Here is a 14,921-nt window from a genome sequence, read left to right on the forward strand (position 1 = left end):
TGGGTCAGAGAAGAAGGACCGTTTATTATTTATTCACATCAATTGATGTAGCCAAAGCAACAACATTTTTTCCAGCCTTACTAAAATGTAGTTGGCATATAATATTGTGTAGGTTTAAGATTTACAATGTGATGATTTGATGCACAGATATATTGTGAAAATGTTTCCCGTGTTACGGATTGCTGTGCTGGGTCCTTGGGTCCCCGTTTCTACAGAGTGAAGTGAAGGGGCCCACATGACACCCGAACTTGAAGGTTGACTTGCAGGAGGAAAACCTCCGTCTAGGAAACTCAGATGCATTCTAGCAGGCACTGAGCATCCCTACCCTTTCTCTGGAGGGAGATATTTTCTTTCTGTTACTGGACAGCAGGCATGCCTTCCATTTCTATGAATGGAGCTACTATCTCTACATTCCAAGGCTGTCTTCTGCACAAACTTCTTGAAAAAGCACTGCAGAATGCAGGATAAACAGTGCCTCTGCTTATCAGGGAGAAAGAAATGAGAGACCCTGCGAATTATCTCTCAAAACACACATATCCATTTCTAACAGCTAAGTACTCCTTATTGCCTTCATGGTCTTCTTCCCCCATTAGCCTGTAAACTCGAGACACTTCTCATCTTAATTTAATTCTTGTCTATTTTATTTTTTGATAAAAGAATATCTGGTACATAAAGGATGTTCAATAAGTTTTTGGCTGAATGAGGTAAGTGAATCAATGGCAAACTATACAAGAACGAGTCAAAATGCCAAAACATATGCAGACGGTTGAGGAAGTAAATAAATCAATAAGATAGACTGCTTTACAACAAGAAAAATATAATAGTGGAATTTTTAACAATATTTGATGGCTTGGGAAAATAATTATATCTTAAGGAAAGAAAAGCATACAATCTGTGTATTGAAGGTTATTTCTATTTGTAAATAAACACACACCCCAATGGTGCTATAGGAAAATCATGAAAGAAAATGCGCCAAAAGTTCAAGAATCTTTAAATGGGCTAATTATGTTACTTTTACTCTCTATCCTTCCTTTTTCAAGTTTTCTGTAATTGCTATGTATTATTTTAATAATCAGGAAAAGACAACATGCTCACTTTGAACTTTTTCTTATTTCGTAAGACAAAAGAAATAAAAATGCAAAAACAGAAAGGCCAGGGGCCTGAAGCTACAGATGCTGGTTTGAATCACCTCCACCGAGTACAGAAATCCTCTCCACAGCCTGAGACAGTAAATTGTTGGAGCTCATGATGGATAGCTCGTGGTCAATATTCTTCAGAAAATGGATAATAAGGGTGATCAACAGCACTGAAAGAGAAGGAGAGATATTAATGCATTAACTCTGTCTTCACAACCTCAAAGAGACGGTTGCTATCAGGATGCAGTCAGCATGGGCCAAAAACTAAATTTACAAACACATCCCTCCTTCTACCCAGACACACATACATGCAGGCTCCCTGTCCATTTGCACATTCCACCTGCGTGCCCGATTCCCACATCCCCACATAGAGAAATGCCAAAATGGCATGTAGTTTGACTTAGATAAAAATTCATATTTATTTATAAGTAAGAACTACGGCTAAATTGCTGTGGTCATTTCAGCCGCAGGTATCACCCTTGTTCCTAGCCAATGAGAATGATGACAGGAACAATTTTGTTGTTCCTTTTCACACATTCATTCAACAATGTTGAGCAGCCTCAACAATCCAGGGTCCCTCCATTAAGGAATTTTTGATCTACTGAGAAGACAACAAGTACACCTGCGTAACCACACTTACTAAATGTGATTACTGTTTTCTGAGTTCATAATTTATGAGAATACTTGTTTTTAATCATTAGTATTACTGTTGTTTTCCATTTGTGTCCGTGTTCTGATTTTCCTTTTTAAATTTGTCCTTTTCAACTCAATATCATTGAAGACTGCATTCTGAGCAATTCCATGGGCCAGCAGTTGTGCTGTTGACACAGGGCCAGAAGGATGTGTGACCCCAGGCATTCACAGCCTAATGAAGGAGATCACAGACTTATACTTAAAAGCCTTTGGGAATAGAAAAGGTACTTTCTCAGAATCGTGATATAGTTTTACAAACAAGAGGGAGAATTTTGAGATTTTTCTGTGGAACTAAATCTTTATTCTATAACTAAAATTGTATTCCCCTTATCTCTATACTCCCTTCCAAACTTCTCAGTTCAATTAGTCTTCTTTCTCTTCCTCCTGAGATGCTCCTGCAGGAACTGAACAACTGGAATGCTATGTTTCTGAACAGGTCAAAGTCAAAGGAGGTGGAGGCTCCCAGGGGAGAGTCTCCTGATGGACAAAGGCCACCCTCGAGTAAGACTTGACTTAAGAAACTGAGTAGTGAATTCCCCATGATGCAAACTTTGGCCATTTTACTTAGGGTCTGTCCTGGGCCCCGCTCACATTTCTGTTGGGTCAGAGACTGAGCCCTGGAGTCGCCTCTGGTCTCAGGTCTACAGGAAGCTCCTGTTTTGCTCCTACATGTGAAATCAGGCCTGTCTTCTTGATTTAGGGACGCTTAGCTCCTCTGCTAAACTGCATGCTACAGAAAACAATCCGTGAGAAACAATCTACAGGTCACTTACAAGAGTAACTTAGCATATCGGAAATTTCTGTTGAGGCCATCAATTGCTTTCATGTCTTCTGGAGTCAATTCAAAGTCAAAAATCTGAAATAAAGGAAAGAATCAAATTAAACTCTCCTCTAAAGCAGCTGGTTTCCACCTAGAAACTTGAGGATTTTCCAGCAGGACAAAGGCTGGGTGAGCATCCAGGGAAGCCTTTCCTGTCATTGGCTTCCAGGTGTACTGGCCTCAGAATACTTCTGCCTGGGTTCTCCACCTCTCCTTCCCCATTGCTCTCCTTCTCTCTCCACTTCACAAAAGAAAGGCTCAGAACTCATCTATCCCAAATCTTTCCAAGTGAATTGCGTGTGACAGAAAAGGAAAACATCCCCTTTTTACAAACAAAGGGACAGTTGGGCAATCTGGACCAAATACCTGCTCACTTGACCCCACTTCAGTCAGATTTTTCTTTCCCCACAACCTTCTAGAATTTTAAAGCCTTGAACTTAAGCAAACCATGGAAGGAAGAGCAACCTCCTGTAAAGGCCTCTCCAAAAATCAGTCACCCTCCCGAAAAAGAATTCCTTGATCTACTGTTGGGCAACACCACCTGCTCATCCCAAATCCCAAACACCATTTTCTTTCTAGGGTTGTTTCCTCCTCTATATAAAAGAAAAGACTTTCTGATTGATCTGAGACTCTGTATATCTTATACTCATAGAGTTCTCCCTTTTGAATAAAGTCTCTCTTATTTAAGTTCAGATCTGTTTTAATTTGACAATGCATAGCCCCCAGTGGAAAGCCCATTAAAAGCAAAACAGACAGATCTTTGGTAAGCAATACGACAATGAGAAGCTCAATATCTCATCCTGGAGACAACTTCACGGAAACTCAGTGCATTATCTTTCTATCAGTCTATCTATCTACCTATCTATATGTCATCCACCTGTCATTCATCTTAAAAATATACTCCAGAAGTGATTTGGTTATCATAGGGATATGTATTAACATGTTGAGTTGAATTGAAAAATAAAATGGGAATTTTTTCTGATTTTAACAATGAGATTTAGATTTGTATATTCAATGTTTTCATAAATTGATTGAATTAAATCCACAGCTTCAAGGTTTTAGAGCAAATACATTATAGATAATATGCTCCAAATGTCTTATTTTGCAAATATTAAAATTATGATGAAAATTTTAGCGGTCACCTTAAGATAGGATAGAGCTTAAGTAGTTTTTCACAATTCTCATGAGGTTCACTATAAAATAAGTTGAAGACCACTGATAGATCTAAGAGACCAGGAGATGTCCAAGGGAGAATTTAGGGAAAAACTTACTTGTTTGTTTGTTAATTTGATTCATCTATAAACTTATATAGATGCTACTAGCTTCCTACCTGACAGGAGCTCTGCTGGGGAAAAATGTGCTAAGAGATGACCCAGAGGAAGTCATTACATTTAGGGTCTCACAGTCAAGAGACCACAGTGACAAGTAAACAAACAATTTTAGTTTAATAAGGAAAAACTCACTAACAGAGACGTACCAAGTGCCATGGTAGTCAACAACTCCTCTAGGGTATCCCAAAGGATTAAGAAAGCAGCTAATGTTGTTTGGTTTAATATTGACATACAAATAGGGGTTCATCAGGTAGAAGGTGAAGACGAGGAACAAGGGTTATAAAATTTCCACTGCATAGAAGGACTCTTACAACTGAAGAAAAAACAGAGAGGAAATGTGCTCAGTGACAAACAAGAAGGAAGTGGCAAAGCCAGGCCTAGATGCCATGAAACAGGACTCTGAAGCCAGTACTCTCCCTTCACATCCTGTCCAGCTGCCCCCATAGCATGCAGGGGAGAGACGCATGGGAATGAACAAATCTGGAAGGGGACTGAATGCCAAGAGAGATGGACCCCAATACAGTATCCAGTCCTCACTTTGGAGAGACTGTCTGGCCTGTACCTGGAAATTATCTTTGATTCTCTTCTCATTGAAGCTCTTGGCCAGGACCACCACCCCCCGCTGCACCTGGTAGCGCAGGGCAACCTGGCCTGGACTTCGATTGTGTTTCTTGGCAATAGCCTTCAAGGTTGGATCCTCCAAGACATATGGACTGTCCTTTTCCACCCTGAAACCAAAAATCAAAAACACATATTTGAATGGTATTGGATTGAAAATCTTGACTGAAATTTTTCTGATTTCCTCAGAAAATTGAGAGAAGTTGGTACATTATGGTATGATTTTAAAAGAGTTGCATGAATATTAGCAGAGATTCATTCACAACTGTACCAAACTGGAAATATCTAATATTTCAATTAATGGGTGAATGGAGAAACAACCTGTGATATTTATGTCCACGCAATGGAATATTACTCAGCAGTAAAAAGGATTGAACTAGATTCTTACAACAATGTGGATAAATGTCACAGATGTTATGCTGAGTCAAAAAAGCTGGACACAAAAGAATCTACACTCTATAACTTCTTTTATATGTGAAATACTAGAATATACCAAATTGACCTAAGTTGAAAAAAGAAATCAGACTGATGGTTGCCTAGGGATGATGAAAAAATGTCTGCAGATGAATACAAAAGAACTTGGGTAGGAGATAGAAAGGTTCTGCTCCATGATAGGGTGCAGGTTATACAGTACATCCATGTGTCAAAATCGAACAGCTAAGATTTATGTGTGACAAGCTGTGAAAAATTTTACCATTAAATCACTTTAAAAATGAATATTTCGATTAGGGTTTGGAGTAGGTAGATGTATAGTGGAAAAAGAATGAATGAATGTCACTGATGGTTGAAGTCCAGGGATGGTACATGGGAATTCACTACACTATTTTTTTTTATTTAGGTAACATTGGTTTATAACATTATATGAATTACAGGTGTACATCATTATATTTTGATCTCTTTGCAGACTACATGATGTTCATCACCCAAAGACTAATTATCATCCATCACCAAAAACACCTGTGCCCTGTCATCACTTTCACCCTCCTCCCTTCCCTCTTCCCCTTCCCCTGTGGTAACCACCACTCTAATCCCTGTATCTACGCATTTGTTTGCTGTTGTTATTCTATCTTCTACTGACGGGTAAGATCATATGGTATTTGACTTTCTTCGTCTCTGACTTATTTTGCTTAGCCTAATACCCTGAAGGCCCATCCACGTTGCTGCAAATGACAAGATTTCGTCATTTTCATGGCTGAGTACTATTCCATTGTGTATATACGGCACTTCTTCTTTATCCACTCATGACACTATTGTAGTCACTTTTTTGTTTGAACCTTTCCCTAATGAAATGTTAAAACTAAACTTGAAAAAAAAGAGTTTCTTCATCAATAGCATTACTGACATAGGTTAACTCTAATAGTCTCATTACCAGTTTGGGTGTCTATGGGACCCCAGGGCACTGTAGGCAACTAGGACAATGTCCTTGGACTTGCAGAACTCCAGCAGTTTGCTCTGGTTGAGGTAAGGGTGACATTCCACCTGTAAGTTGCCAAGAACAAATAGTATCAGAATCCATGATGCAATAACATGTACATTTGAAAAGTCTTTTGAAGGAATATCTAACACTACTTTAATATACATACTCTAAGTTTCAGATTGGTACTTTTTCCCATGCACCTTCTGAAATATCTCCAAATGCCATTGTTTTTGAGAAATAATCAAACAATTCTCTTTCATATTTTTATTAGGGTTTAAAATGACTAATGATTCAGGCAACCAGGTTGTGGCCTCTAAATGCCATTCCTACGGAAAGAAACCAAGACTACTTAGAAAAATGGCTGATTCCAGGTCTGGGCAAAAAGCTAAACATTGAGCCTAGAACATCTTATGCCCTAGAAAGTGAAGAAGAGGAGGCACGTCAAAGGACCCAGGAGCTCACTAGAAGGGGCAATAAAATGTTCACAATTGGATCGTCAATAAGAAAAGTAAATACATTGGATGGGAAAACATCATATTTGTTACAATTCTTGAATTCACAATGACATACATATGTGATCAAGTCTTCAGATGTAACCTCCAATTTACAGGGGTACAAAAGACACTGTCAATCAAACTGTAGCACAGGGATAAATAACAGCAAATGTGTGGAACAAGTTAAAGGAAAAAAGAAAAAAAGGCTTAGTTTCTTTCACAAATAAATTGGAGAGAAAGAAAAAAAAAGGAGGAGGAAGAGAAGGAGGAGGAGGAAAAAAGGGAGGGACATATTTTAACATACTTTGAATGATTTTCTACAAGTAGATTCCTAGAAATGAAATCACTAAGACAAAGAGTACAAATATTTGAATGGTCTCACATAATTTTCAAACTGATTTACTAAAAAGCTATACAGCTTTACAATGTCACAGTGTTTAAAAATTGGCAGCACTAGGTGTTATTTTTAGAAATTATATCTTTAAATTATAATTACCCATTTCTTCACTTTTCACTTTTTCAGTTTTTCTCTCTGGCATTTTCTCTCACCTCTCTGTAACTGAGCCTGCAGGCGTTCCACAAACTCCATGTCATTAAATCCAATAACTATTTCCATCCCTATTTGGATTGGTTGCTCCTCAGCAGGATCCACCATAGCTATGGCTCATGCAAACCTCCTCCTTCTTTGGCTTTTCTGATACCACACTCTCCTCATCTTCTCTCTTCTTGTCTAGGAACTCCTGTTCAATCTCCTGGCCAGTGCCTCTTTGCCTAATCCTTAAATGTTGACTTTCCTACCCTCTTTCTGTTCATTCTATGAACTCCCAGTAGAGCTAATCTACTTCTACGAGGTTACCTACCATCCGTAAAGCAATGACTCCAAAATCTGTACCTCTCGCCCTGACCAACTTCCTGAGCTCCAGACCAGTATTGCCATGTCACTCAGCATCTCCACTTTGATGTCTCATAGGAACCTCAAACCCACCTCTGAAGAATTGAAACAATACTCTTCCCATGCCACATAATCTGTTCCTTCTTTGGCATTTCCTATGGCAGTAAAAGGAACTATCATTACACAGCTGACATCAAGCCAGGAACTTAGGGGCTGTTAATTAAGGAAGAAGGTGTGAAAAGCAGAGAGAAAGGAAGCCCTGGTGGGCTCCTGGCTCACCTGGTTGCAGACAGGCTTGTACTTGAGCCCTGGCTTGCTCAGGATCATCTCCAGCTGTTTGTGATTGAAATTGGACACCCCAATGGACTTGGTTAAACCTGCATCTTTACACTTCTCCAGGGCCTGGAGGAGGGAAATCTGCGGTAAACTGTTCATGTAGTTTGCTCCTTTCATTTGATAGTGAACGTTTTAAAAACAGGAAATCTGTGATCATATGTATCACAACTTGACTGAACCCATTTTATTGCTTGAATACATTACTTTCTAATGGCTTTTATTGCTATGCCCACACACTTTGTCTCCTCGCTTCTATTACATGCACACCCAGGATGATAAACAGACATGAAGATGCTTTTCAATTCCCCTCCCCATTCCCTTTCATGTGCCTATTTTTCTGTTAGGCATCTCATACTTCTTTAGCAGATGGGACCAGAGTCAAGGGCAAACAGAAACTCTCAGGTTTTCCTAGTAGAGGGTTTGGCTGCTTTCTCTTTCCTAGAATGGTGAAAAACATGGTGGGAAAGGCTACATAAGGGCAGGCTTCACTCTCCTACATTCCACTCTTCTGTGAAGTCAGACACAGCCTTCTCTCCCTAGTGGACCTGTTTAGCTGTCCTGGGAAGGAGCTCTAATTCTTCTTGAGTTTGTTGTGACAATCCACCCCCTTACAGGGTTCCAGGCTCAACCTGATCAGTGGGGCAAGGAAACACAGAAGTTCAGATGAAAAATAACCTGTAGAGGTCAGCCCGTACAGCTCCCTTCCTTTACAGGTGAGAATACCATGGTACAGAGAAGTACAGTGATGTGGCCGAGGGCAGATTGATGGGGTCCGAACCCATTTCTTCTGACTCCCAACCAGTGATTTCTACCTGCTGCCTAGTGCCTCTTAGGTGTCGGTGGCAGTACTTACCTCCCATGTGTCCCGAAGGTCCACTGTGTCGAAGATAATTTCCCCACTGGCATCTTTTGGCAGAATCTCATCCCCAGACTGGAATACAGACAGGAGAAAGGATGAGGAAGAGAGTTTTTGTGTTTGTTGTTTTAAAGAATGACCTTCCTGGTGCCTAAGGAGCTGGGTCACAAAACCTTTGAGAGGATAACCTGAGTGTTTGTGTGTGTCTGCGTGTGTGTGAGTGTGCATGTTGTGTAAGAGAAGACATGGGGGGAAGGAAGATCAGCAGCATCTGAGAGATGACCGCAAAGTGCCTCCGTCCCAATGACCTCCACCCTTCTATCTACACCCACCCCTGAACTTCAGTAAGAATGAACCCTCCTACGGTGGAATTGATTTTACTTCCAAGGGAGGGGCTGTTTTGGATGACAGGACTTACCCTTACTACTGAGCAATGTGTTTTAGCTCCAGTTTTTGATAACCCAACTCAGAGACAGTGAGGATACCAGGTGTGCTCAGTGAACGCCCACTGTGATTCGAGGTTGAATCAGCGAAGCCCGAAGAAGCCCAGCTGTGTGTCATGAACCATCCCAGAGTACCTCACTCTTGATTAGGTCTAAGAGGTCCATGTGGAGGGACCTTCCCTTAAGAGGTGGGGATTTCCCATTGCACCTCTACAATCTGTTGTAACTCAACTTTCTTGAAGACCCTCATCTCTAAGAGTCTACAGACAGAAGCATAACACTTAGACACGTAAGGTGGGGTCCTCAACGCTTTGAGGTGGAGGCAGTGAGATCACTGAACTTCAATCTTTCTGAAGGCTATGGGATGAGGATAAAAAAAAAATCTTGGCGGGGAAGTGGCACAACTATCAAGGAGAGTCATAAATCATTTAGCAGTTCTGTCCACCACACTCAAACCTACCTCTCTAAGAACTCAGAAAACCCAGCCAGAATGAGAAAATGGAGGTGCAACAGAAGTGATGAAATATTCTTGGGCATGACAAGGAAAAGCAAAAGCTGACCTTCATGGGGATTGGAAAATGCATGATGAAGAGATCTACGTAGTCCAGTCCAAGTTTCTTCAGTGATCTTTCCAGGGCTGGACGAACCAATTCTGGTCGAAGGAAAGTACTCCAAAGCTGCAGTGACCAAAAGAAATACAAAATGGCTTGTGATTTCCCACATTTGGGGACCCAAATTAAACCCCATATTTGAAAGATTGAGAAGTGAGCACAAACCACTGTGGTGATCTAAAAATAAGAAGTGCTGGGGCTAAATTTATGTGACTTAGTATAAATGTGCTCCTTAATGGGAACAGATTTATTTGAGTGATTGTAAGAAAACTGTGAATAATACTTAGATGGCCCAGGAAAAGCAACCTGAGTGTTTCAAGGATTAGAAAAGACATCTCTGGAAGGAGAGTCAAGAAATCTCAGGCAAAGGGAAATGGAACCTACTGTCCTGTATAATAAATGGCTGGAAACAATTCTGCTGAGAGGCCCACATTCTAAGAACATGTTATCACTGATGTCAACAACATAGGATCATTTTGTAGAGACCTCAACTCTCTTGACATTGAAAGCAGGATTTTCCACCTAAGAAAACTGTACACATTTCAGTAAACTCAATGCTGACTTGAAAAAGTATTTCCTAGTCTGGCTGCCTTTTCTGAGTAACACATCAGCCTTACTTGGATATGTCCTGAGGGAATCAGCTGAAAGATAAAAGGAGTGGACTCACTCCATAGTGGCTCAGTCAATCCATACCACAGATCTAGAAGAAAAGGATCATTATTCTTGTTTCACATATGAATGCTGAGTAATGTTCAGAGAGGTTGAGGAACTGGGTCCCACCCTTAACACATTTCAGGGCAAAACAAGCTTTTTCTGTTTTCCGTTTTTCTATAATGGGCCTCTGCAATCTTAGGCGGTAAACAAATTATTCCAATGAGAACCAAAGTTGTGGGTTTTTGTCAAAGTAACATATCCGATCTGACAGCAGCCTCTTGTCACTCCACCCACAGCACCTTGGTGGTGTAGAATATGTCCTCTCTCTTCACAGTGCCATCCGCCATCTTCTCTCGGAGGGCCTTGCCGACCTCCTCCTCATTTTGATAGACGTATGCTGAATCAATGTGACGGAAACCCACATCAATAGCCACTTTGGTGGCCTCCCGAGCTTTGCTCTTAGGAACCTATAAAATATGAATAAGGAGGATTGGAAATCCATCTGACTCAGAGAGGAGTGAACTATTTCCTTCATAGCATTTTCACCAGCTGTTTCTCTATGTCTCCTGTTCCCCTGTTTGATGGTGCAAGCCTGGGTAACAAACCTGTCCTCAGGGGACACAGACTAAACTCAAATACAACCCCTAATCTGAAATGAATTCCTGAAATGGGCTTCACCATACAACACAGAAAATCAAGTCTCAGTCAATAAAGAATTCGTTGTAAGGAAGTAACTCACAGGGATACTTCTGACACTTGGAGAAAACGTCTACAGATAGAGATGCGGAGAGATATAAATATAGATGTAGAGTGATAGAGATTCCAAAGTTATAGATATCAGCCTCTATTTTTAGCTTAGAATTGGAAATGAGTCCATAATACTGGTACCTCCTCCATTCAGTTTCCACCCAACTGAGCTCTTAAAATCATTCCTGCTTGATTTTTTTACCCTTCATTCTCCAGGTGCTCTCATTTAACATTTATACAACAAGCATTTGTTACATGCTTCCTATGTGCCTGACATTGTGCTAGACTCTGAAGCCCTGCAGATTTAACCATGAAGAAAAGAGACCTGCTTAAATCTCCTAAAAGAAAATGCAGTGGTAAGCTCCTTGACTTTGGTCTTGGCAATCATATTTTGGATTTGACACCAAAAGCATAAATGCAAAAACAAACAAGTGAGACTACATCAAAATAAAAAGCATCTGCACAGCAAAGGAAAACATCAACAAAATTAAATGGCAACCTATGGACTAGGAGGAAATATTTCAAACCACATATCTGATAAGGGGTTAACATCCTAAATATACAAGGAACCCATACAATCAATAGCAAAAAAAAAAAAAAAAATTAAAAACCTAATGGAAAAATGGGCAAAGGGACTGAATAGAGATTTTTCCAAAGAAGACATACAAATGGCCAATGAGTACCTAAAAAGGTGCTCAACATCACTAATCATCAGGGAAACACAAATAACACCACAATGAGATATCACCTACCAACAGTTAGGATGGCTTTATCAAAAAGACAAGAGATAACAAATGCTAGCAAGGATGTAGTGAAAAGAGAATACTTGGGTACTGTTAGTGGGAATGTAAATTGATACAGCCTCTGAGGAAAATGGTGCGGAGGTGCCTCAAGAAATTAAAGATAGAATTACCATACAATCTAGCAATTCCGCTCCTGGGTATTTTTCTAGAGGAAACAAAATTATTATCTCGAAGAGATAACTATACCCCCATGTTCATTTCAGCCTTATTCCCTATAATCAAAGTATGAAAACAACCTCTGTGTCCATTGATGGATGAATGGATAAAGAAAGTGTAGTGTATATATATATATGTATACATATGTGTGTATATATATATTTATATATACATATGTGTATATGTGTGTCTGTGTGTATATATATATATGTGTATATACATGTGTGTATACACACACACACACACACACACACACAATGGAATATCATTCAGCTTTGAACAAGAAGAAAAGCTCGTCATTTGCAACAACGTGGATGAAGCTGGAGGGTATTATACTAGGTGAAATAAGCCAGAGAGAGAAAGACAAATACTGTATGGTAGAATCTGAAAAAAAATTCCAGCTCATAGAAACAGAGAGGATAAAAGTGGTTGCCAGGGGCTACGGGTTGGGGCAAAAGAGGAGAGATCTATAAAATGGTACAAAGTTTTAGCTATAAAACAAACGAGGTTTAAGGACTCATGCGTAACATGGTAACTATAGTTGATAACACTGTATTGTATAATTTAAGTTTGCGAGGAGAATAGAATTTAAGTGTTCTCACCAGAAAAAAAGGTAAAAATATAAAGTGATGGAAGTGTTAAACTTGATGAGGGAAATCTTTTCACAATGCATATATGTACCAAATCATCATGTCATACACTTTAATCATCTTAGAATTTCATTTGTCAGTTTTACCTCAATAAAGCTGAAAAAAAAATAAAGTGTATCAATTGGATAAAAGGGAGAATAAAAGTTAACTTTCAGGAAGGTTGTGAGGAGGGTTACATGAGAAAGGTACTCCATGTAATCCGTTATTGTGACAGACACAGTTGTCACTCTCCCTATATCTGCTTGGCACTCAACGTGTCCATGTACACTGACCCAGACTTCCAACTGTGAGCATCTACGACTCTGCCTGGAGAATTCTATGTGCACCAGAGACTTCAGGACAGGCTCTCAATACTTAGATAAAGAGGAGGTCTTGTCCACTGGAGGCTACTTAGCCTCTATACTTGACCACTCCAGTACTTACACAATGAATGGAATAGCCCATGAATGGAATGGCCGTGGTGGAAGAGTATGCATGGGCCAACTGCATAGGATACTTCTCAGCAAGGCTGTTTGAGCTACCACTATTTTGAGATGGGTGATCTGTCAGCAGCAGCAGAGACTGACACTGAAGCTTGGTAAAGTACCATTCTTTGAGAAGACAAACCAGCCCCTGGGTGGTGAGTTGATTATATTAAACTCTCCATCTAACTGGGGACAGACGCAGCAATTCATCTTTACTGAGACCGATAACAATCTATGTATGAGTTGCCATCTCTTTTCACAGTCCCACAGACAGCATTACCTTAAAAGGGCTACAGAGAGTTGGAGTTATCAATATAGGATCCCATGTAACAGTGCCTATTTGTTCTTTTCTCTGTGGTCCTTTTCTGTCTTTAACAACAGTAATAGAAGTTGGATATAACACAGATATGACAGACCCTATGCTTAAGATATAATGGTGGATACAATGGATAATTATGTCATTGCAAACAAACTGGCTCCGTCTGGCAGCTATTAGCTATTGATATTTCATGTCATAGCTCTACCAAGGTGCAGCGTATCGATCTCTGTCATTTATGAGGGCAATCCCTCCCAAGCAACCCCAAAGTGTCCCCTACCTCACCCTGACCAGACATTGATACTTTAAGTGCATTGCAGTCGACCACGTGGATGTATGAAGAATACATTTGGTGACAAGAACAATTCTGTCTCCATCATTATTTTATGCCTCCTAAGTCTTCCTTTCCAATAGCTAACATTTGGAATAAGAGTGGCTTCTGATATGACAAAAGGAAACCTTTGGCAAATTCTTTGGCAAATAGTTCCAGCCCCGAGAAACCAACAGCAAAGCTGCTATAAAGTAGTAATGTTACTTATCCTTTCTTCATGTGCCCGCTGCCCATCAGGGGTTTCTAACAAAAAGCTGAGTTACTCTGACTGGGGCAGCAGATGAGTGCAGGAAGAGCTGCCTGAGCTTAGATTTCACATGCGTAAGAAAGAAGAAGAATAGTTTACCTAGGAGAGCTGTTGAGAAAGTCAAGATAGTGCATGGAAAGTACTTAAACTACATTCAATATATGTTCAGTAACCAAATTAATAGTAATGATAATCCACCTTCAAAATTCCCACCCTCTGAATCCCCGGAGTCAACTCGTTGTCACCCTACTTAGTGCAAAGTTAGAGATGGAGAAACAGAGGCTCAAAGAATCAGTCCAAATCACCCAAAGTGTACCAGGCATGGGGGCATAGGTCAGCTGACGACCCTTCCAGGCTGTTTGCATTCAACCCTCCAGTCCCCTGGGCTCCACTTACTTCCTCTAAAGCATAAGTGCCAAATCCAAGCACAGGCATAAAGTGTCCATCATTCAGTTTCACAGAACGACTATGATTGAGGGCCATCACCGTCCACAGTCCTGGAGAACCTGACTCCTTCTTTCCTGCCTTTCCCTGACTGGAAGCTGAGTAGAAGACAAGGCTCCAGCATTCTTTATTTCTAATAATCACAATAAGATAGGCGGGGCTGGGATTGCAGAGGCCAATAAGTCCAAAAGGAAACCACAATCAAACCACCCACTGTTTTATAATTCTCTCAGGTCTCTGCATGCATGTCTTACAGGAATAACATGCAGAAATGTCACGCATGCTACAAGAGTTTGAATTTTCTCTTCAACATCACTCATCCTTGACTCCTAAGTTAAAAAAAACTAACCATGTCAATATGTCCTTGATAACTACATCAGACTTACTTTACAGGATGCAAAATAGTCAGCAGACTGGTCATTTCTAAACACTAATGCCACTATAGGACTTTAGTTAACTATC

At 40.2% G+C, this 14,921-nt stretch overlaps 1 protein-coding gene across 1 annotated transcript; it reads right to left on the reverse strand.

Moving 5' to 3' along the window:
• Positions 1-4: 4 nt before the first annotated feature.
• On the reverse strand, positions 5-14,590 carry LOC124249160 (aldo-keto reductase family 1 member C15-like). The gene is made up of 9 exons (XM_046680031.1): positions 14,412-14,590; positions 10,601-10,768; positions 9,597-9,713; positions 8,591-8,668; positions 7,681-7,803; positions 5,968-6,077; positions 4,543-4,708; positions 2,603-2,685; positions 5-1,306 (listed from the first exon to the last, which is right to left on the reverse strand). Exons 1-9 carry the CDS (start codon positions 14,496-14,498, stop codon positions 1,264-1,266), a joined length of 975 nt encoding a protein of 324 aa, XP_046535987.1. The 5' UTR covers positions 14,499-14,590; the 3' UTR covers positions 5-1,263.
• Between the last annotated feature and the right edge of the window lie 331 nt (positions 14,591-14,921).

The sequence above is a fragment of the Equus quagga genome, chromosome 12, assembly GCF_021613505.1.
Source record: "Equus quagga isolate Etosha38 chromosome 12, UCLA_HA_Equagga_1.0, whole genome shotgun sequence".
NCBI lineage: Eukaryota > Metazoa > Chordata > Mammalia > Perissodactyla > Equidae > Equus > Equus quagga.